This window comes from Melanotaenia boesemani, chromosome 9 (genome assembly GCF_017639745.1).
Source record: "Melanotaenia boesemani isolate fMelBoe1 chromosome 9, fMelBoe1.pri, whole genome shotgun sequence".
NCBI classification, from domain to species: Eukaryota; Metazoa; Chordata; class Actinopteri; order Atheriniformes; family Melanotaeniidae; genus Melanotaenia; species Melanotaenia boesemani.
The window spans coordinates 14,864,676-14,886,172 of record NC_055690.1 but is presented as its reverse complement, the minus strand read 5'-3'; the positions used below and the strand labels follow the sequence as shown (position 1 = coordinate 14,886,172).

The following is a 21,497-nucleotide window of genomic DNA, read 5'->3' as shown; positions in this document are numbered from 1 at the left end:
AGGAGACACTCAGGAAGATGGGTGGTCTTAATGTTGTAGCCGATACATGTACGTGTCTCAGAAATACATATATAAAACATTATAAGCTGTTCATATCAGAATTAATATGGGGGCTTAACACGTCCACTGTATCCTGGATCAGAGACAATCTAGAGACGAACCAGTTTGTTCAGATGGGGAACATCCTGTCTGATGTGGTTGGTGACATAGGAGCCCCTTAGGGGGCATTCCTGTCACCATCCCTAGTACACTTTTGATTTTAAATACATCTCTGACTTATGCCACCAGCAGAAATGCTCTGAAGACACTGTGGTGGTTGGATGTAACAGGGAAGGACAAGATGAGGAATAAAGAGAGCTGGAGAGAAACTGTGTGGACTGGAGCAGCAGGAACTTTGTGAATGTGAACAAAATGAAGGAGATGTTATTAGGAAGAGGAAACCTGCACACCAGCCCATCAGGAGTTCTGCTTGGACTGCAGAGTGGACTGGAAGAACAACACAGATACTGTGTACAGGAAGGGGATGAGCAGACTCTACCTCCTGAATAAGCTCACATACTTTAATGTATGCAGCATGTGGTGTGCTCAGGGAATAGGATCAGCTCCAGTGATGCCAGCACGGTCAACAAAATGATCCATAAGGATGGCAAGATCATTGGACACAACCTGTAGACACTGGAGACAGAAGGTCCCTGAACAAACTGGTCTCCATCATGGACATTTCCTCACATCCACTACACAGTATACTGGAGGGACAGCAAAGCTCAAACAGACTGCTGCAGCTCCGCTGTCACAAAGACAACTTCCATTTACAATTAACTCTGTACAATAACAATCCATGATTATAACTGTACATTATCTGTATATATAGCTATTTTATTTTTTCTGTTTTTTACTTCTCTTGCATATCAATGCTTAGAGTTTATTTTTGTTTACAATTTTCTTATATATCAGTTCTCTATTTATGTTAATCTGACTGCTGCTGTACCAAAAAAATTCTCTCACAGGATAAATGAACTATATACATTATCTTATAAAGCTTAAATCTTAAAAACAACTGTGATTTATTCCACAGAGTGTTAGGAAACCTGCATGAGCTTGATTACTAATGGCAAATAAAAGCAGACCAATGGATTACATCCATGAAAAGATGTACATGACGCATACAATTCATAATGTATTTAGTGTGGCATACACAAATTTGTGCAACCTTGGTCTTGCTTTCTGCAAATGCGAAGAGATGAATTGAGTAAAAACAGATCCACATAAAACTAAGATTAAACTCCAAATGAAAAGCAATCAGGTCATTTTCACTTAAGCATGACCCTAATTATCTTGTTAGGGTTGTGGCTTCTTGTGCGGCTTCATGCACAACTCCACTTCCCAGTGATACCAGTACAAACATTATTTTAACAAATGCTCCCCATAAGTACACGGATACAGGTGTATTTGCGAATGACCTGAGTGATCATTGTACCATTGCAGCCATAAGAAATTCTAAGCTTCCAAGGTCTAAGCCCAATATTATATGTAAAAGAGATGTCAAAAACTTTTGCATCTTGGCTTTTATGCACGACATAGCTGCCTTTGAGTGGAGTAGAGTTTCTCTTTTTGATGATGTAGAGTTGGCTCTAAAATACTTTTATGACGAATTCCAACGAATAGTCAATAAACATGCTCCTTTTAGAAAATTTAGGGTGAAGGGACGAAATAATCAATGGTTTTCCTCTGAAATTGGAAACTTCCTCAAAGAGAGAGACATTGCTTGGGCCAGGGCCCGGAAAACAAAGTTGGAAGTAGACTGGCTCAGCTTTCGCCAGCTTAGAAATAAATGTACTTCGTTTATTAAACGTGCTAAGTCTGATTTTTATCTGAATGAATCCATAAGGAATACAAATGACCCTAAAAAGTTTTGGCAAGTCATAAAATATTCTATAAATCATGTGACAACTAATGATTTGCCAAGTTTTTTAATTACTCAATCAGGTACACTGACCGACAAGACAGCTATTCTTGATTGTTTTAATGATCATTTTATTTCTGCGGGGTCTTTGTTCGAGTCACTACACCCTGAATTGAAAAATACTGGTCTGCCGAATGTAAATACACCCTTGACTCCACATGCAGTGAGTGGTCCCATCACTTGTCCTTTCGAGTTCATGTCTATATCTGCCTCTGTGGTAAAAAATGCACTAAAGAGGCTGGACACAAATAAAGCAGCAGGGCCTGATAAATAAGGCTCTCTTAAGCTTGAGTCCTCCTTATTTGTGCACTTTACTGCAGAAAACAAGCAGCTGCTATGCCTTGCGATCTTGTTCTACACTTGTTTTATCTGTTCCACGAGTAAGGTCTGAATTTGGAAAAAGAGCATTTAGCTTTGCTGCCCCCACAGCATGGAACACTCTACAGTCCAAACTGAAACTTCTTGAAATTATTCCTCTTGGAGCTTTCCGCTCTATATTAAAGGACAGAGTGAGACTATTGGACAGTGCCTGTGTTATAAATCTTAATTCGTTGTCTGTTGTAAAATTGCTAGGATAGTACACGCACTCTATGTTGAAAATGCTATTGCTTTGGTGATATTGTATGTTTTAATTTTGTTTTGTTTCTTTGTTTTGGTTCTCATAATGTTTTGTTTGTCTGATTATGACGTGCTGCAGACCTCTTGGCCAGGTCACCCTTGTGAAAGAGATCATGATCTCAATGGGTTTTTTATCTGGTTAAATAAAGGTTTAATTATAAAAAATCTTTACTGAAGAAAACATGTTCTGCATCCTTCACGAGTTTTTAAATTTTTAGGATACAATGGCCAAAAGGATCTGAGAAGGAAACGTTGAGAGCAGGAATCTCAAACGCTGCTCCTCAAGAGCCATAGATTCAAATTAATATTATTACGAACTTGACAACAAGCTGTTGGATCAATTTTATTTGGATCAGGTGTGTTGGAGCAGGGAAACATCTAAAACCTGCAGGACCGTGGCCTTTGAGAACTGGAGTTTGATTCCGGATTTATAATTTCACCTCTTCAGCTGTTAAACATGGGGCTAGATGAGCATGCTCTCACATGATCAGCCGATGTTGTAGAGAAAGTTTTTCTGGTAAGTGGAATTGAGCCCATTCACAAATTCTAGAAGCAAAGTTCATGTTGTTTAAAAGCTAAAAACGGGAAAAATATGGCTTTGAAAACTGTAATTTTGCAAACATTCATTAAGATTCACAATGAACTTTTTCAAGAGGTACAAAATGTGTTTTGCTGTTGTTGTTTAATAATAATCTTATGAACCTTAAAGAAGAGCAGGTAGAAGAATGCAGGAACCTAACAGAACCAGAAGATTTCTGAATGCTAACATTTATAAGCAGGAAGTACTGAGTGTTCAGGGTGTTCATTTCTTTTTTAATTTATGGACTTTTAACCCCACTGAAAATAAAACAGATTTGTAAAAACACTGAACCAAGAGCAGTACATCAATGTTCTGATTTACATAGACATTTTCTATACGGGCAAAATATCTGCACATGTGCACACTCAACTCCATCATCGACATCATCTTTTCTTGTACACACAGGGCTTCAACTGCAGTCCATATTTCTTTACGTTTTTTGGAGCATTTCCTGTCTTCTTAAACTCAAAGGAGTAGAAATGTGTGTTTTCTGTATCCTGAAAAACAAACAGAGAAAAAAAATGTAAAACTGAATAACTAAGCTGCTGTTTGCTAAAAGGCTTGTTTAGACTGACTTGATTGTCGTCTAAATGCAATGAACAATCTGTTTGTTGCCAACTTTAAACCAGTTCCCTGAATGTTCTTTTCAACCTGTGGTTTCCTGCCCACAGTACCACCAGCTATAAATTATAAATCAAGCAGCTTCCAGCCACCAACTCTCACTGCCAGCTGAGACTTCTTTAAAAGGAAAAATAAATGATACCTCTGCTTGCATTAAAAATTGTCTCATATTTATGTACATTTCATTAGCAACTGGAAACAAAAGTGTAAAAATGCAGATGGCTGTTTTTTTTTATTGTTGGAGACTGAGCTTAATGTTTTATATCTGAAAACAGCCACAACAGCCTGCACAAACATCATTAATATTTCAAAGTGTAAAACACAGTCCCTGATGTTGTCTTGTTTGTTGCCTCACCTTGGACACCATCTTGAATCCAAGACTTGCCAGAGAAGAGATGAAGTTCCGCACGTTATCAAATCTACTCGCCACTTCTGCGATTTTAATGACCCCCCTGCGATAATTGAGCAAAACCAATTAATCATGCATCGTAAAACTAAGCAAGCACATGATCAGTCATTATTACATCATTTACCCATTTTTTAATACTCGATTGGCCTCAGCCAAGAAGTCAGCCAGGTTGGTCCCCATGAGAGAAAGACAAAACACAGCGATGTCCACAGAGCCGTCATCAAGAGGCACCTGCACAGGCAGACTGTGTCTTTTAATCACAGTAACAGTGACTGTACAGGGATTATCAAGCGGAGAGAAACTCACGTTTGCCATGTCACAGACTGTGACGAGGTCGCAGGTAGCTGCAAGATCGAAGCTGTGCACTTTATTCTTCACGCTGCGTGCTATTTTACAGTCACCACACCCAAAGTCTGCAACCACCAGAGAGGGAGATCTGCAGCAAATGAAAGAAAAAAAGTTTTCAACCAGAATAGATCTAATTTCTACAGAGAGAGTGTGAATTTTAACTTCACAGAACACAAGTTGTTTCTCTCCTCATAAACTGATGGCAATAACATGGCCCTCTCCTCATGGCAGCCAAATGAAGCATTAGACATGTGAACCTGTTAAAGGCTAGCATGCACATAAGGTGGTAGGGTCATTTTCATTCAATAGCTTCTTATACAATATGTTTATTTTATTTTTATTTTATATGTTTATTATATGTTTATTCGCTTTTTTTTTTGTGGCTGAATGAAAACCTCTGAAAAACAGTATATGTTGCACATTTACAGGGTTAGGGTATTATTTGGGAGGTCTACTAGAACAGGATGAATTCATTTAAGGTTCCATAAGCATATTTGCCTACTATATCATAATTTCCTGCAAAGACACGCAGTAAAAACTAAGTTACATACCGTTACCCTGATTCTATGTGTATAGCTCTTGTGTGGAAATGCTAACAAATACCCAGCTCAGTTTATAATACTGCAGAACAAAGGGCAACATAAACACAAAATTTTGTCAATCTTATAGTTTACCGTTTAAAAATATAAATAAATCAAGCAACTGGTTCCCATAATTTTGTAATTGTCCCTCAGAATTGAACTATAGCCAAAGCTATTGATCAAAGCTAATAATAAAATATGCAACGCAGATATTGTTCAAGTTAAGTTCAACCTAATGTGTCAAAATGGCCAGAGTTCTATCAAAAAGTGTTAATTTTCTTTTTAATGAACACATCTCACTTTTTCTGGATGTAAGCGATGATCTCATCCACTGGATTTGCAGGCCACCTCTGAACCTGTGCCGTGTAACCTTTATGGTAAATCCAGAAAGCCTGCGGGTCTTGCTGGAACATCCGCTTTGCCTCGCCGCTGGTTGTACTGTACAAAACTTCATTGATGTAGCGGAAACGAGCCGATTCCAACCGTTGCTCCATGCGTGATCGGAAGGAGTCGCTTTTTTTCGCCTCCTCCAGCAAGGCCGGCCCGTCTTTCTGCTCAGCTGGACTTGCACGTTGGTCCGTTTCCTGGCTGAAGAGGATCTTCCGGAGTTTCTGTCTTTTCAGACTCTGTTCTTTGCCCAGCTCAGGTTTGCGTCTTGTCATGGAGGACTCCTGCTGATCATCTGTGATCTTCACTTGAAGTTCACCTATGATGTGTTTTGATCCAACACCAGATGAATCTGATGAACTTTTCTCAGCTTCTCTTCTTTGCATTTTATTCTCTGCTTTCTGTTGCTGTTCCTCTGTGGATGTAGTGTCCTCGTCAGTGTTTTTCCTTTTCAGTGGTTTACGCTCTTTCTTCTTTCTTTTCTGGGTTGTTGCCTGATTGATGTTTTCATTGTTGTTATTGTCGTTTTGTGAATCTATTTTGCCCTCTTCCTTTGGCTCCTGTTTATGAGCCGTCACTGCTTTGTTTGCAGTCTCCTCAGGTTTATTCTGTCTGAATTTATTTTTGCATTTTCTCTTGTTCTTCATCTTGTTTTTCCACTGTTGTCTATTCATTCTCTCTGTGCTTTGTGGTATGTTTGTGTTAACTTGAGCAGAATCTGTGATGTCTTTCTCCTTTTTCTCTCCAGCAGTGATTTTGTTTGTGGACCCTGTAGGGAGAATAAATATTTATTTATTTTACAGCCAAGATGTGGACATTCAAAGATTTTAAGAGAGGCTAACATAAAAACTCAGTTTGAATGAAAAAGATAACTGTTCATGTAATGTCCAAATATTTCTGATTTTTATTTTTTATGCTGCTATTCTAAGTTGTTCTGCAGCTCTATATTTGGACATATAAATGTAAAAGTAGAATTCATTAATTACTCACCAGTTTCCTTTCCTTTTCTCTTTTTTTTTGGTAAAGGTGTTTCCTCCTTGACTGTCTGATTAATATCTTCATTCTCTTGCTGCTCCTCTGATTTCTCTGTATGTTTTCTTTTCCTCCTGCTTTTCTTCTTCTTCTTCTTCTTACTGTGTGATGGTGCTGTGTCTGTCTCACTGTCACTACCCTGCAGAGGGTTGTTGCTCTCCCACTCTGGTACTGATCCGAGTGTCTGCAGGGTCCGCAGCAGGCTCTTTTTCCCCACAACCTTGGAAATATTAGAATAATGGTAATTAGACCTTAAACTAGTCAACCATCGGGTAATTCAGTTTTATTTATATGGCTATGTAAAAGACACAGCGATATTAGCTGTACCAGAATGTAGGCGTCACGTCATTATTTTGATGCCAAATTTGTTGAGGAAAAAAAAAACAACAACAACAAAAATTACCTTAACATCTGCGCTGCTGTTCGCCTTCTGTGTTTTTTTGAGAACAGTTTCACTCAAAACCTGGGCTTCTTGTTCATCACTCCAGTCTTCATCTTCATTAAACATGTTAGTTTAAATTCTCAAAACTGCGTATCTCATGCAGAAAAAAACTAACAGAGTTACTTTTAAACAGCTTATGTCGTTGACGCTGTTTGCGTAAAAATGTTTTCTTCACCTAACATGTAATTACGTCTAACAAAAGCAGAAATTATTTTTAAAACCCGAAAGCCACGTTGGTTTGTCATGTGCGTCGAGGAAGCAAAATAAAACTGTAGGCGTAGGTTGATGACGTAATGACCTAGAGATTTCTGGGATATGCTGTTCATATGATATTCGTGTTTGTAACACCTAAAAGAATTTCGTTAAATATAAATTATCTTGGATTTTACTGTGAATTTGGACGTTCCACTTTTTAACATTTTTAAAGTTATTTTTCTAAATGAGCAGCTTTGTGCAAGTGAAAGGAAATTATCAGTCATTATATTAAAACAAAGAGACGTTTTTTTGGTTCCGCTGTCTATTAAATTTAATTCATGTTTAATTCAGTACAGTCCTGTTCTATTATATATGTTGCAAGATAGTTTTGTGCACATAAAATGTAATCATACAAAGATAAACAAAAAGCATGACCTCAGGCGGTTAATATTTGGGTCTTGTGCAGTTCTCTAGTTTGCCTGAAGGGGGCGTAGAACTCTCCACTCATCGTTTGCACGTACGTACGGTGGCTCTGAGGGTGTGGACGTCCCACAGTACTGAATCTACAGGATACAACCATAGACGGTATGAGGCAACTGTAAACTTCTTTAACTGTATAATATTGCCATTGGTGAATATACCAGGTAGGTTTATTAGTATGGAGGCAATTCTATTTAGTTAAAAAAAAAAACTACTTACATTTTAAAGTGGTCATTATGATTGTAATCATCAGTAAGTCAGCGGTAAAGTAGACAACCCGAGACAGCCGCCTCGTCAAGATATTGTGTTAGCTTGCTAGCAGAAACTTGCTTGAACCTTTTTTCGTCAGACGAACTAATATGTTGGCTATTTGAAGACCTTGTTAAGGCTATTTAAACTAGCTTAAAGAAATAAACCGTTTGTACTGCCAAAAGCTGTAGCAATATTTGGCTACATTTCTGCCTTTTACGTTAGCTAGATAGCAGTGCAGCTAGTTAAAAAGCCGCTTTCAGAGTAGTGTGTTGATAACAGTCGACTCATTGCTGTGATAAAACATTGTTAATGACTTAGGTTTTACTTTGGATAGACGCATAAAATCAAATATCTATGCATGAGAACTGCAAGTTACAGTGTAATGCAACCTTTCTCATTTAAGGATTTGTTCATCCTACATATATCCCTGTTTTGTTAGTGATTTCTAATTACTGCAAACGGGGATCTCAGTTATTTATCACTGTGTGTTGCTTTTTAACTTTGATTATTGCATTTATGTAGCCAAGAAATAACCGCACACTATTTTTTTGGGTATATAAATGTGCCCCAGCATACAGGATGTTAATCATAGCAAAGTTATGTGAATCACAACACCACAAATGCACCCCCACCCAGTAATAAAATTAGATTACTCAGTACTTGTAGTTGCTTAGGTTTTTTACAAGATGCTGGGCTAAATTTCACACTGGTGATTTCTGATGATTTCTTTTCTCTCCTTTTTTGTTTAATCACCTCCCTCCCCCCCTAATGTTGCATACCACAGTGCCTGTCTAATTGTGTCCCGGATGAGGGACTGATGCTGGCCAGGAATTGGCTTAACCACTCAGGTCATCAGCCTAAGTTTAATTCTGCATCTGCTTTCACGGGTGCATCATAAGAGAAGAAGATTACACCAACAAAATGGATGATATTTTCACGCAGTGCCGGGAAGGCAATGCAGTGGCAGTTCGCTTGTGGCTGGACAACACAGAGAACGACCTCAATCAAGGGTGAGTTAGGGTTTATTTTTGTGACTGTGGGATGTTTATTGTATCCAAAATTTATAAGTCACATCTGTCTGTGGTCATTTAAATAAAAAGTTATGTGAACACACGATAATGCTATCAAAGTTGTATAATCCCACCACTGTTGTTATTCAGTGTGTTATTATTACATATTATATTATTAAATATGCACTTATTTATAGTAACACACTAATTCTTGGGAGGAGTTGTCTTCTTCTTTTTAAATTTTTTTAAGCCAGTCTGCGTTTGCACAGTGATTTGTATGTAACTTGCCACAGCATGACTTTGCGATGCCAGATAATGTAGATCAGAATCTCAAAGAGCTATGCACTGTCGTTGCTTACTCTAAATGATGTATTATTTAACTCAGTCATTGATGCTTTCTCAGAGCCCGCCTTTTCACTCCCTAGTGAGATTGTGGCCTGACACTGAACCCATTCCCTTGTGGGCGCATGTTTATGTTCTGAATGCCAGTGGAATAAACCAAAAGCATGATGTTGGACAGGAAGCATGCTACGATGGCACAGTTAGTCACGCTTATAGTAGTTGCTGCAATTAGATTCAAACTTCACAGACATTTAAAAGAACACTTTTGATGCAGGAAATATTTAATGTATTTATGTATTTCATACGGCCTTTAGGGGAATTCAAGGATTAACTTTAATATCTAAATCAATCTACCAATGTTAGTAAATGCTTTGTTTTGACTAAGGAGATAGCCTCAGTTCATGTGTGATACTTTCTATTTGCATGTATTTGGACTGTAAATTAAGTGAGACAAATCACTAAAGTCATCATGCATCTCCATAACATTTTTTTTTGGCATGCTAAGTGTGCAGTGATTGTGTAAAACATTGCAGTGGTGGAAACAGTTGAAAATATGACTTTCTCTGCTTACGAACAGTCAGCTTTGGTATCATGAGAATTTAACTGTATTACAGTAACAGCATAGCCCTTATTAACTTAAGAAAACCTTGATCTTTTAGTTCACATGAGAACATCTTTTTCACTCTTGTTGCTGTTAAAGCTGCAACATCTTACAAAACTCTGTAGTTACGTCTTTTTAGAGTAATGTGTAATTTTGCCTTACAAATTCACATGAAGCTAATGAAAAAAATGCTTTGTTTAAAACAAGCTACATGTGGATGGGAGCTGTTAAGCAGAAGCTTCAGGCCCATCTCTAACTATTTTAACTCTTTTCTTTTGTTTGTTTTGCTCAAATGATGTTGAAAAAATGTTGCTGTAGCTAATTAATTTTGGATCAGCAAACTATGTACAGTACTATTTATTGATTTAACGATAAGGTGTCAGATTCCTTTTGGCATCGGATCAAACGTACTGTTAACCCACTGCTACTGTGCGTTTGTGTGTCTGCGTGTCAGTATGACTACAGCAGTTCAGGGTGTTGCCATGTTGAACACGATAAATGTATTTTTTTAGATCTGACTTAGTCAAATCTGTAACAACAATATTATATAACATTTAGACAGCACACTGATATGTTTAGCCATAACCAGCATAAAATAGAAAGCAGTGACTGTCTGAAAGGACCTTTATCCAACACAATTAGTACACAAAATGTCTGTCCAGTGGTCACAGATTAACATTCAGTCCTCAGCAGGATCCAGAATCTTCTTTTATCCAAAGCTGTCTATATTTAGAAAATAGGAAAGTGAGGGAAAAAAGAAAGGAAAAAAAGTAACACACACACAAAAAAATGACTGAAAGTCTTGTCCTTTGGGTGTTTCTAAGTTGGATTCAGAAAACTGGTATTTGTTTGCATAGCACACAAAGAGAGAACAGATAATTCACTTTAATTATATTCTCTGTGTATCTTAAAGCAGCTTCCTTTTGGTTTATTTTCCTCATGTTTTAGTGCATTTACGGATAAGAAAGTGGAGTAAACTGACCCCTAGATGGATTTTTGTAGTATTTTTCTCTTCTTTTTTCTTTTTGTTGTGACAGTGAATCAACCAGCACCGTGTGAACGAGTCAGATCTTGCACGGTTTCAAAGATGTAGCTGGATTACATATTGGCACCTCAAAAATGCTAAATACAGTTTTTAACAGTTAATGTTGAAATGAAGGGATATTTTTTTACACTTCTATTTTGTTGTATTTAGTCCTTCCAATTGTCCCTTTCTTGTAAGATTATGTGATTGCACTCAGCCACCGTGGACATGCCTCCCCACATGTGACATGCCCATTAGCTGATTACATGTCAGGTTCCCTTTTCCGGCTGATATATCTCCACTCATTGGTGAAACACATTCATTCTTGGTGCCTTCATTTTGCCTACAGAAGCTTACCTCCTTCTCCTGCACCCACTACACTCTGGCCTCTCACATCTTTCCTGTAATATTTTTTGTGCTCCTTGATGACAGTGTGTTCATACTGATGTAATTCCCAGACAAAGAGTAGTTGTGGAATGCTGAATCTCCTTACAAGGAGTAAAACTTGGGCCTCAAGGGAACCTTTTACCACCTACAAATACTGAGAAAGAGGGGGGAGGAGATTGTTGTCGTGGGCAGGGCTGGAAGAAACTGAGAATCTTTGTGTGTGTGAAGCCAAATAGTGAACTTTTCAGAAGAGGAATGCACAGTTAAGCCATAGCAGCACACATCACTTTACCCTCCTCTTCTTATATGTTTCCGGCATTTGGCTCCCAGCGGTAAAAGATAGCTCCACTCATTTCCCCTCAGTACTTCCTCAAAGCTTGGAGAGCTTGATTGCAAAGTTTCAAATATACTCTGCCAAAAATGTGATGTATAGTTATAAACCTTGGTCTGCTTTGAATATGTTTTAAACTGCTGGCTTGGCCTTTGGAGATAAATGTTATTGCATGGTATAGTTCTGTGCAGAACATTTGAACAGCAACCCAAAAACCAAATGATTCAGCTCAGTATTTTGTATCAAAAAGAAAAAAGCAGCAAATCATGTTTAATAAGTGTCATTTTTATGAGGATGGTTGGATTTTATGACATAATTATTAGTGCCATTATATTTTAGTGTATAGAGCTGGGTTAAAATATAAAATAAGCTTAACACAGTATTTTTTTTTTTCATTTATGACTTTTCATTAGGAAAATAAAAATGCTTCCTTCAATACTAAGTCAGCTTCCCTCATTTCTGTGTTGCTGTAATCTCAGTTAAAGTGACTTTATTTGAATATTGAATATTTCCACCTCAGTTATAGAACCAGAGTTAGAGCCATCAAGTTTTCTGTCATTGTCAAAATGACATGGTGTCAAACCTCTTTACTAACTTAGATTTAAATGGTAATTCTCCTTCTTTACAGTGCCACGTTTTGTGTTGTTTGTTAGAGTTTTCTTGCATTGTCTGTGCAGAATATGTGTGAATAAAATTGTTCCCTCTTTAAACAGAGGTCTCACCACTAACTTTTTTCAAATATTTGTCAGTTTTCTGATGTTTTTTTTCCTTTCCGGGTTAAACAAATTATCAGTACAATTAGCTGCAGTTGCAGGTCCTCATTCAGTTATTTATTCATTTAATTTGTTTGTGTATTTTATTCTGCCTCTGCCTTTTTTCACTGTTTGGATTTTATTTCTTCCCCTAGCTGAGATTTGTCATTTGATCCGTAGCTTATCTCAGTGCAGACATACAGGGTGCAGACAGGGGCTCTTCCTCTGGCTCTTCAGTCTGCCCAACTGAGCTCTTTTGGCAGGTGGAAGTGCCTGAAATAAATTACTGCAGTCAGTACTGAGTGGGGGGGTGTGAGTAGGAGAAACCCCTGGTACTTAAGTGCCTCTGGGTCTGGAAAATGAAGTTAGCTTAAAAGAAAAATCCATTCTATGTAAGAGCCCTGAAATATAAATACATACAGAAACCAAAAGGCTGAGCCTTGCTCGATGACCACAGAAGTAGATTTTTTTATCTGGACTGTAAGGTTTTATTGATTAATATTTTGTTTGTATATTATGACTTGACTGCATGCTAGGTCTAAACAGTCTTTTCAAAATTTATCAGCGGTATGTTTTGGGAAAGTAAAACAAATGTTAATTATATTGTTTCCCAAAACAAAATCGTACAACCAGGAGAATTAGATTAGATCTTAATTTGACTCCTCCTGGTATTCAATACTAAATAAATCAGTGTACTGAGAATGAGTGTAACCAGCCTGAGTGAGCGCTCTCATTATTGTATTACAGCTTATGAAAATGGAGATTTGCACTTGAATTTTGTTTTTAATTGGATAACAGTTTGATTTTGTAGAGCAGTAGCTGATTGTTCTCAATCTGTTAATGTGTGGAATATTTAGATGATTATTTAATGTCTTGTTCCAAAAACAAAGTTTTCTAAGGTTGTATCACAAGATGCCTTTTACATATCAAATCCTTATCTAGTCTACACAGTAAAGAGAATAGCAGCAAACTGAGTTACTGAGGTATCCTAAAATTTTGTTGTTGTTTTGGCCTGGGTCTTATTTTCCCTCCATTAGTTTGAGTATTCTGTAGAAATCCTTTCTGTGATGTTGTCAGGCGCTACTGAGCACTACTTTATCATGTTTCCCTCATGTTATCACATTGCAGCTGTTGAGCAGCTGCTGGTCACTCACTGTATTAACCCTATTTTCCACAAAAACGACAGAAAAGGGGGCCTAGATTTAAAAATACTGACGTTTTGTTGAAGCAGCTCCAGGAATGAACATAATGAATGTTAGTGTGGCATCAAAATGAGTCAAATGTATATTTTTAAGGTCAGAAAGTTACATTGAGCTCCTTTAAAACCAAACCGAACGGTATGTTGGGCTAAAAGCTAATGAAATCATAGAAATGAGTCTGTGGTTTTTCTCTTTAGCAAAGTCTAATTAGTGTTTTTTAGGATTTGGCCTTTTGGTCTGAGGGGACATTGTCCTCTGAGTAGATCTGGTATAATGGCGGCAGGTCACACAGCTAGATGTCTGTTATGGGGCTGTGTGGCTGGATGTATGAATGCAAGTCAGTGAACTGATTTTTTTTTTTTTTTTTCCTTCCTGCAGATTTCTGCAGATTCATAATACCGCCTCAGTTCTGAGATCTTTGTTGTTATGCTATGTGCCCACTCAGGATTGCAGGACAAATGCAAACGTTTCTTTATAACAGGAGCATTGTGCTGTTCTGTGGAGCTAAAGACGAGACTCACTGTAATAGAAAAAAACGTACGGAGAGTGGAATATAAACTCTGTTTTGGTGGAAACGAGAAGGAGGGAATGGAGGGACTCCACTGTGGGAGGAAACTATAACCAAACAGGAAGTGACTATGAGACCAGAGAAATGGAGAATGACAAATTCATACATGGCAGCTGGAGTATGTGTCAGTTGAAGGACGTTTTACTGGACCTTATAAGGTCTGAGCGGATGCTTGTCTTTTCCTTTTTTCCCCTTTATTCCCATCCCTACCCTATGCCTTTTCTTGACTGAATTGCTGTCAGTTAGCTCCTCCTGGTACTTAATCTCTCTGTCTTTATCTCTTTGTCACTGAAGCGGCATTCTGTCAGTCTCTGTCATGATATCAAGGCTACTGTTTCACATTTTTTGCTGCCAATGGCAGTGAGACAAAAAGGAGTGATGTGTGTCAGAGGTCCATTAGTTGTTGTCTCAGTCTGTCTCACTTGCATCAGCTTCTGCTTTAAAGTGAGAAACTGAAAGTTTTTGGGTGATACTGATTCTTCATGAAACAGCCCCATTCATTACAATTTGACACTGTAATAAAAGCTGTGGCACAGAATATGTTTGCATGGATAAGGTTGTTATTCCCCCCAAAATCTCACTTAGTAGCGTTTCCCTCACTTTCCCCCTGTTTAAAGTTTTTGTAAGATCTGTATTGTGCTGAATGCATTGCTCCTCTGTGACTGCAGAGATGACCATGGCTTCAGCCCTCTTCACTGGGCATGCAGGGAGGGCCGCTCCAATGTGGTGGACATGCTCATCATGAGAGGAGCACGCATTAACGTCATGAACCGAGGAGATGACACGCCTCTGCACCTGGCTGCCAGCCATGGACATCGCGACATTGTGGGAAAGGTAGTAATCATGTACACAGAGACATGGGAAAGAGTTCCTGTCAGTTTCTTGTGTCAAATCCCTGACTTGAGTGGGTTTTTTTCCTACCTTTGATATTAGAACATAGCTGAATATGGCTGTTTTCTCCATTGCAGTGTGATCCAAAATGCTATAAGCCATGTTATATTAGGGGTAATGTAATGTTCTGTCTAATGCTAACTTAAAAAAGGAGTAGAGCAACTAACATTCTTTTTTTAGACACAGCTGTGAAATGATGTCTTAACAGGGTTTGTTCATAAATGCAGGATATTGTGAAACCTGTAATGATATCAACTGAATAGCAGCTCTAAATACAAAGATCTTGTCTGTTCTTGCATTGCCACCATCACTAGCTGCAGCTGTTGAAATACAGTTATAAAACTACATTACTTAGTATGGTTACAGTAAGCATGTTAAGGATATGAAAACATGCTTTAGTTATTTATAATCACATACTAAATATGTCTGTAGCCAGTAACCATTTTTACATGAATTCTCAGGTGTCGCACTTCACGTGTTCTCTCATCATCCCGTTCATGTAGCTAGCACTTTGTAAATGCAGCCATCTTTACTTCCTAAACTGTCCTTTATAACCAAACCATGGTCAGCCAAAACAACATCACATGGGAAAAAAACACATCACCTGAAAATAATTAAATACTCGTCAGATATTCTTAATAAGAAGGAGATTTAAAAAGAGAACCACTGCTAGGTTTGCTTTGTTGGTTTTTGTCTTTTTAATAGTGACATCAAACGGTCATGTTTTGGTTATCAGGTGGTTTATGTGGAGAAATGTGCAGCTCTGCAATACAAGTTGATTAAAGAGAGAGAAGTAAACAATGTGGATGTGTGTTAGTAACGTTAGTCTATGATAAAAGATAAAAAAAAAAAGATAAGATCAATTGTAATTCAGTGTTGCATAGGGAACTGCTGACAAAGCGAGGCTTCTCCTGTTGGGTCTGATTTTGGAATAGCTGCTAGGCAGCTATTGAGTTTAATATTAGGCATGTCTCAATAGCTCTGGTATGCATCCACAAGCAAGACAACCTTACAGGAATTTTTTTTGCAGCATGAAGCTTCACCTCTGTATACAGCCCAAACAAGATCTGACCAGCCTCACTTTGCGTATAATCCTTGTTTTGGCTTTTTTCAGCTGATTCAGTGCAAAGCAGACACCAACGCAGCCAATGAACACGGGAACACGCCACTGCATTATGCCTGCTTCTGGGGCCAAGATGAAGTGGCTGAGGTTGGTGCACCCTCTGGTGGTAACAAAGCTAAAACATCAGTTCTTATTTACAGTACTGTACAGTACTCAATTTTTTTTCTTTTATTGATTAGGACCTTGTGAATAATGGGGCTCTGGTGAGCATCTGTAACAAATATGGGGAAATTCCCCTGGACAAAGCCAAACCTCACCTGCGAGAACTCTTAAGAGGTATCACAACTTCCCTTTATAACCAGTTAATTCTACAATCTTAAATAAATCTCAGGATCAGTTGTAAATGTTTATTTTATTTTATTCAGAAAAGGCTGAGAAAATGGGACAGAACTTGACTAAAATCCCCTTCAAGGACACATTCTGGAAAGGCACAACCAGAACTCGACCCCGTGAGTCCCTAAAATTCAAACTAATATACTACCTGACCAATTTTCATCCATGCGTTTGGGGAAAAAAAGCTTCATACTGCTCTTCAATTATTCTCACTGTGGCTTTTAAAGAATCTTTTACTTTCCTTTATTAATCTCCTTGATGGGAGTTATTAATATTTTTTGCCTGAACTTCTCTTGAGTTTGTTTCTGTCTTGTATTTTCAGGCAATGGCACTTTGAACAAACATGCAGGCGTTGACTACAAACAGCTCTCTCTGCTTGCTAAAATAAATGAAAACCAGTCTGGAGAGGTACTTTATTTTCTTGGATAACTTTTTTTGCTTGGTGATCATTTAAGAGTGCATGTGGCTTACTTCATTTATTTTTTTCTTTCTTATGTGTAGCTGTGGCAAGGACGTTGGCAAGGAAATGAAATTGTTGTGAAAGTGCTAAAAGTTCGTGACTGGACCACAAGGAAGAGTCGAGACTTTAACGAGGAGTATCCCAAACTCAGGTTATTATTAAATCCTGTCTTTTCTATAATCTCTTTCATTTTCTTCTGTTGTGTTCATTTGTGTGTCTCATTGTGTCATGTTGAAATAGACAGTGTGTATTATTTATGTCCAGGACACAAATCACACACAAGACATCTGTTTATGTCAAATCCTCTGTGTCTTTGTCTGGGTTTTTTTTCCGTCTCTTCCTCCCTGTCCTTCCTTCTTTGGCTTCATCTCAGGATATTTTCCCACCCAAATGTCCTACCTATGTTGGGAGCATGCCAGTCTCCTCCCGCCCCTCACCCCATCATCATCACACACTGGATGCCTTATGGCTCCCTGTACAACGTGCTGCATGAAGGCACCAGTGAGTACTTCCACTCTGGACTCAAAGTCCATGTTTGCCACCAGTTTCAGTGATTTGCAGGAGTTGTTTTTCATTGTGTTGCCATTATTTATCTGTAGCAGCTGTTTCTCTAATATCACATTATGTACTTAAGGGCAGCTTGGCTTGGTTTGAACCTCTTATTGTTCTTCATCCTGCTTTTAGATTTTGTGGTGGACCAGACACAGGCAGTCAAGTTTGCTCTGGACATTGCTTATGGGATGGCCTTCTTGCACACACTTGAACCCATGATCCCTCGCCATTATCTCAACAGCAAGAGCGTAATGGTAAGAAGAAGTTTGTCATGGCTTTTTCATAACCTGTGTACTTGTTATGCATGTCGTATCACAGCAAATTCTGTTTGCTAAGAGAGAAAAAGAAAGAAATACAGAATACCACAAAGGAAGTGACATCTCACTTTATTTTCTCATTTCTGCAGATCGATGAAGACATGACAGCGAGGATCAGCATGGCAGATGTCAAGTTCTCCTTTCAGTGTCCTGGCAGGATGTACTCGCCTGCATGGGTGGCCCCTGAGGGTAGGCATCACTCAAACGGCACAGATCTAAACCGACGGTTGAAACAACACAAGGCTGAGTGAGACTGATGGATGCAAGGAACTCTATTCTAGCTCAGAGCCAAATGTCATTTATAAGCAGATTTCTCCATGAGATACGGGGAAATCCAAGCAAGTACTAAACATAAACTGATTACAGAATGTGAAAATAACCAGGGAAGGTTTGCTGCAATAACATGGGTCCTCAGAAAAGCTCTAGAGTTTACAGAGCAGGTTAGATGTGTCACTACTGGTTACCATAGAAACAACACCCATACAGTGCATGTAGAGTAAGCTAAACCATCAAATGGCGAGCAGAGAGAGCTTTTCTGTCTTTATGACACAAGTTTACACTATGTTTGGTTTTAATAGGGTTAATGTTTTTGTAAGCCTTCAGTTATATAACAGATGTAAAGAGTGCGTATGTAAGTAGTATATGCTGCTGTATATATTACTACTGAGTATAGTATGTATTCTTAAAGGAAAATCGACAACCGTTCTGTTTGGGTAAATATGTCTTGAGTAGCTGAGTCTCCACTATCACTGTCATGTTCCACTCATCACTTATCTCATCTCCAATGTTTTTTCTGTTGAAGACAAAATCCCACACTACAGTAACCTTGGTGTACTTTAATGAGCTACATTTACATTACAATTTATAGATAAATCTTGGAAAGTTATGAAATGTAAAAAAAAAAGAGGAAGAGATTTAATTTTGACACTGAGGGCAAGTCTTACATTGCCAGTCTGTTCATACATGTACCTACAGAGACACCAGAGATGAAAATAAATAAAACAGCACCATGTTGATTTCATAGCGTGATAGAAAAGTGTTATCTAAGTAAACATATTTAGTTGTGGAAGAAATGTTTCAGTTAACCAGTCTGCCATACTGTGATTCACAAAAGGACTGAATCCAATTTTTCCATTTTTCTGTCCCTTCCATCTGTAACCTCCTGTCTGTGTTTGTGATGGGAATCAGCTTATCAGATTTCTTCACTTTGTCTACATGCTTGAGATGCAGTTTCCATAGCAACATACACTATGGCTGCTTTGTCACAGGACAATGCTGTAGGTGCTACAGATTGTTTATGAAACACACCATAGACCTGTTAATGAATAACCAAGTGTTTATTGTTTGACTGTTTATCACTCAATCTGAAAAACGGGTCAGACAATAAAGTGAAAAAAGTAACTGAATTATGTCGAACATATAGAGTTCTCTGGTTGTCAGTGGATGAATATGTGACCCCACAAAATAACTGGATGTAGAATGAGGACCTTTGTGAAAAGCCTTATCTGGATTTGTGTTTAAATAGTAAAACACAAATGCTGCAGTTCCACACTAGTGTGTGGTAGCAAATAAAACATATTGCTGTCGTCAGAACACTCGATTGTGGTTCAGCAGAAAGTAGAGCAACACAATGCGTGTTGTTCGGTTCAGCGTGTAAACTTTATTTGCTTCTCTTTGTGCTTCCCAGCACTGCAGAAGAAGCCGGAAGAGATCAACCGTCGCTCTGCTGACATGTGGAGCTTTGCTGTCCTGCTGTGGGAGTTGGTGACCAGAGAAGTGCCATTTGCTGACCTGTCCAACATGGAGATAGGCATGAAGGTCAGCAAGATTTATGCTCATTAGATTTCATTTACATTTGCATTGTGGATAAATGTAAATTATCCAATTAAATGCCAACATTGTTGAGGCAAAGCTTCTAAACCTTAAATTCATTCAGACTCTGTCTTGAATTTCAGATTGCCTTGGAGGGTTTGAGGCCTACCATACCCCCGGGTATCTCGCCACACATTTGCAAGCTCATGAAGATATGCATGAACGAAGACGCAGCTAAGAGGCCTAAATTTGATATGATTGTGCCAATTCTGGAAAAAATGCAGGACAAGTGAAAGACATTTTTTGCCCTCCCGTCTTTTTTAGCCGATTGAATACCTGGTCATCTTACTCCAGATGTGACTCATATGGTGGTGTGGTGCTTACCAGAATGGCCTTAAACACATCTTCTACTGCTGCATTCAATGCCACTGTAGCTTCTGCTTCTGAGATCAGTTCAGAGGCAATCACTCTTTCTATTGTGTTATAAAGTTTATATTACCCTTATTGTCTTTGCCACTGAAATGCTGAGCTTAGTATTGACTGTTTGTTTATCCCCTAAACGTTTATCATGTGGACTGAGTACAGTGGGGGGTTTTTTTCTAATGACTGAATAACCTGTGGAGGTTAGCATGATTGTCTGCTGGTTCAAACCAGTGGCTTTAAGGCCTTATCCAAAGTGGGCTTACTTTAAAAAGTCATCCTTCAAGGTTACTGCTTATCTTATAATGATGGCTTATAATTTAATAAATAACAGATTAACCCAAAGCTTGTTTGTGGGAAAGGGTTCATGTTTGTTGTTTTAGCAGCAACAAACTGTGCGCAATGAGCAAGCATGTCATAGACCTTTATTTGAAATGGTTGCTACCCTTAAATGTTCTGACATCAGCAGTGTTTTGCCGTTCACCTTGGCTGTGTAGTGAAGATGATGAGCTTGGTCAGTCTCAAGCTTTGCTTCCTGACTGCATCCTGTACAACTTGCAAATGAAATAAAACTGGCCTTTTAAGCCTTTACTGTCTTAGGTGCTGCAAAAGTGTGTTGATATAACAGTTTGGGGAATATAACATTTAAAATGCATTGCAAGATTTTTGAAACCCTTTAGGGAATTCTATTAAAGTAATTAATTGCATCCCTCATGCTTTCATTTAATCTGAACATTTTTCCTTCTGTTATTTTTTTCCCAGCTTCTTTATTTGAATTCTGTTACCTGTACTGTGGAGCAGAGTATAGTCATCCTCTGATGAGATGGGAAGTGTTTTCTCCTAATTCATTTAAGTGTTATTTTCATGTTGAATATGGGAAATCTGTTTTGCAGCTTGTAATCCCTTGTATTCTTCAGTCTCAAGAATCATTCGTGTTCACACTGTGACGTATTTCTGTTAACAGGTACAGCTAAACTTTGTTGCAGGAGGAATGCTCTTATTTTTATGGTTCATAAACTGCTGCCACCGCTTGGATACTACGGGTGGAATTTATTACTTGCAAGCAGTTACATTGCTTTTTCTAGGTGTTTCATCTGATGTTATTTTGTTTCATTGTCTGTTTTACGTCTGACTATAACAATCTAATGGGGCATTTCCTTTATCTGCATAATTTCTGTCTCCTCTCGCTTCCTTGTTTGTGCTGAATCACATGGTTGAGGCTGAATTCAAGAATGACTTATACAAATGTATGTATTTATATATGTGTATATTAAAGATTAAACGTATGGACAACTTGGATGAGTCATTTGTTGTTCCCCCCAATTTGGGGTAAAATGTGTAACATGATTGAATATCAAGATCTGATCATCATCATTGACATGGAAACACCTACTTTCTCTGCATGGGCTAGTTATGGATCTTTTTGTTGTCTTATTAAAGCCGAGGAGTTAGAAACAAACTTATTTT

The 21,497-nt window shown here is 38.2% G+C and overlaps 2 protein-coding genes across 4 annotated transcripts; one reads left to right on the top strand and one right to left on the bottom strand.

The window, feature by feature from the left end:
- Nucleotides 1–3,244: 3,244 nt before the first annotated feature.
- rrp8 (ribosomal RNA processing 8) lies at nucleotides 3,245–7,248 on the bottom strand. 2 transcript variants are annotated; one of them, XM_041995783.1, is made up of 8 exons: nucleotides 6,943–7,248; nucleotides 6,498–6,759; nucleotides 5,421–6,276; nucleotides 4,498–4,627; nucleotides 4,316–4,422; nucleotides 4,138–4,234; nucleotides 3,530–3,658; nucleotides 3,245–3,495 (listed from the first exon to the last, which is right to left on the bottom strand). In XM_041995783.1, the coding sequence occupies exons 1-7, from the start codon at nucleotides 7,045–7,047 to the stop codon at nucleotides 3,545–3,547; spliced, it is 1,671 nt and encodes a 556-aa protein (XP_041851717.1). In that variant the 5' UTR covers nucleotides 7,048–7,248; the 3' UTR covers nucleotides 3,245–3,495; nucleotides 3,530–3,544. The 2 variants fall into 2 exon arrangements, with proteins under 2 accessions (XP_041851717.1, XP_041851716.1); XM_041995782.1 differs by having other exon boundaries at nucleotides 3,245–3,658.
- Nucleotides 7,249–7,658: 410 nt separating this feature from the next.
- LOC121646182 (integrin-linked protein kinase) lies at nucleotides 7,659–21,323 on the top strand. 2 transcript variants are annotated; one of them, XM_041995070.1, is made up of 13 exons: nucleotides 7,659–7,761; nucleotides 8,693–8,918; nucleotides 14,791–14,956; nucleotides 16,128–16,223; nucleotides 16,316–16,412; nucleotides 16,502–16,585; nucleotides 16,792–16,877; nucleotides 16,971–17,080; nucleotides 17,303–17,430; nucleotides 17,614–17,735; nucleotides 17,888–17,987; nucleotides 19,486–19,616; nucleotides 19,754–21,323. In XM_041995070.1, exons 2-13 carry the CDS (start codon nucleotides 8,830–8,832, stop codon nucleotides 19,901–19,903), a joined length of 1,359 nt encoding a protein of 452 aa, XP_041851004.1. In that variant the 5' UTR covers nucleotides 7,659–7,761; nucleotides 8,693–8,829; the 3' UTR covers nucleotides 19,904–21,323. The 2 variants fall into 2 exon arrangements, with proteins under 2 accessions (XP_041851004.1, XP_041851005.1); XM_041995071.1 differs by having other exon boundaries at nucleotides 7,706–7,820.
- Nucleotides 21,324–21,497: the final 174 nt, after the last annotated feature.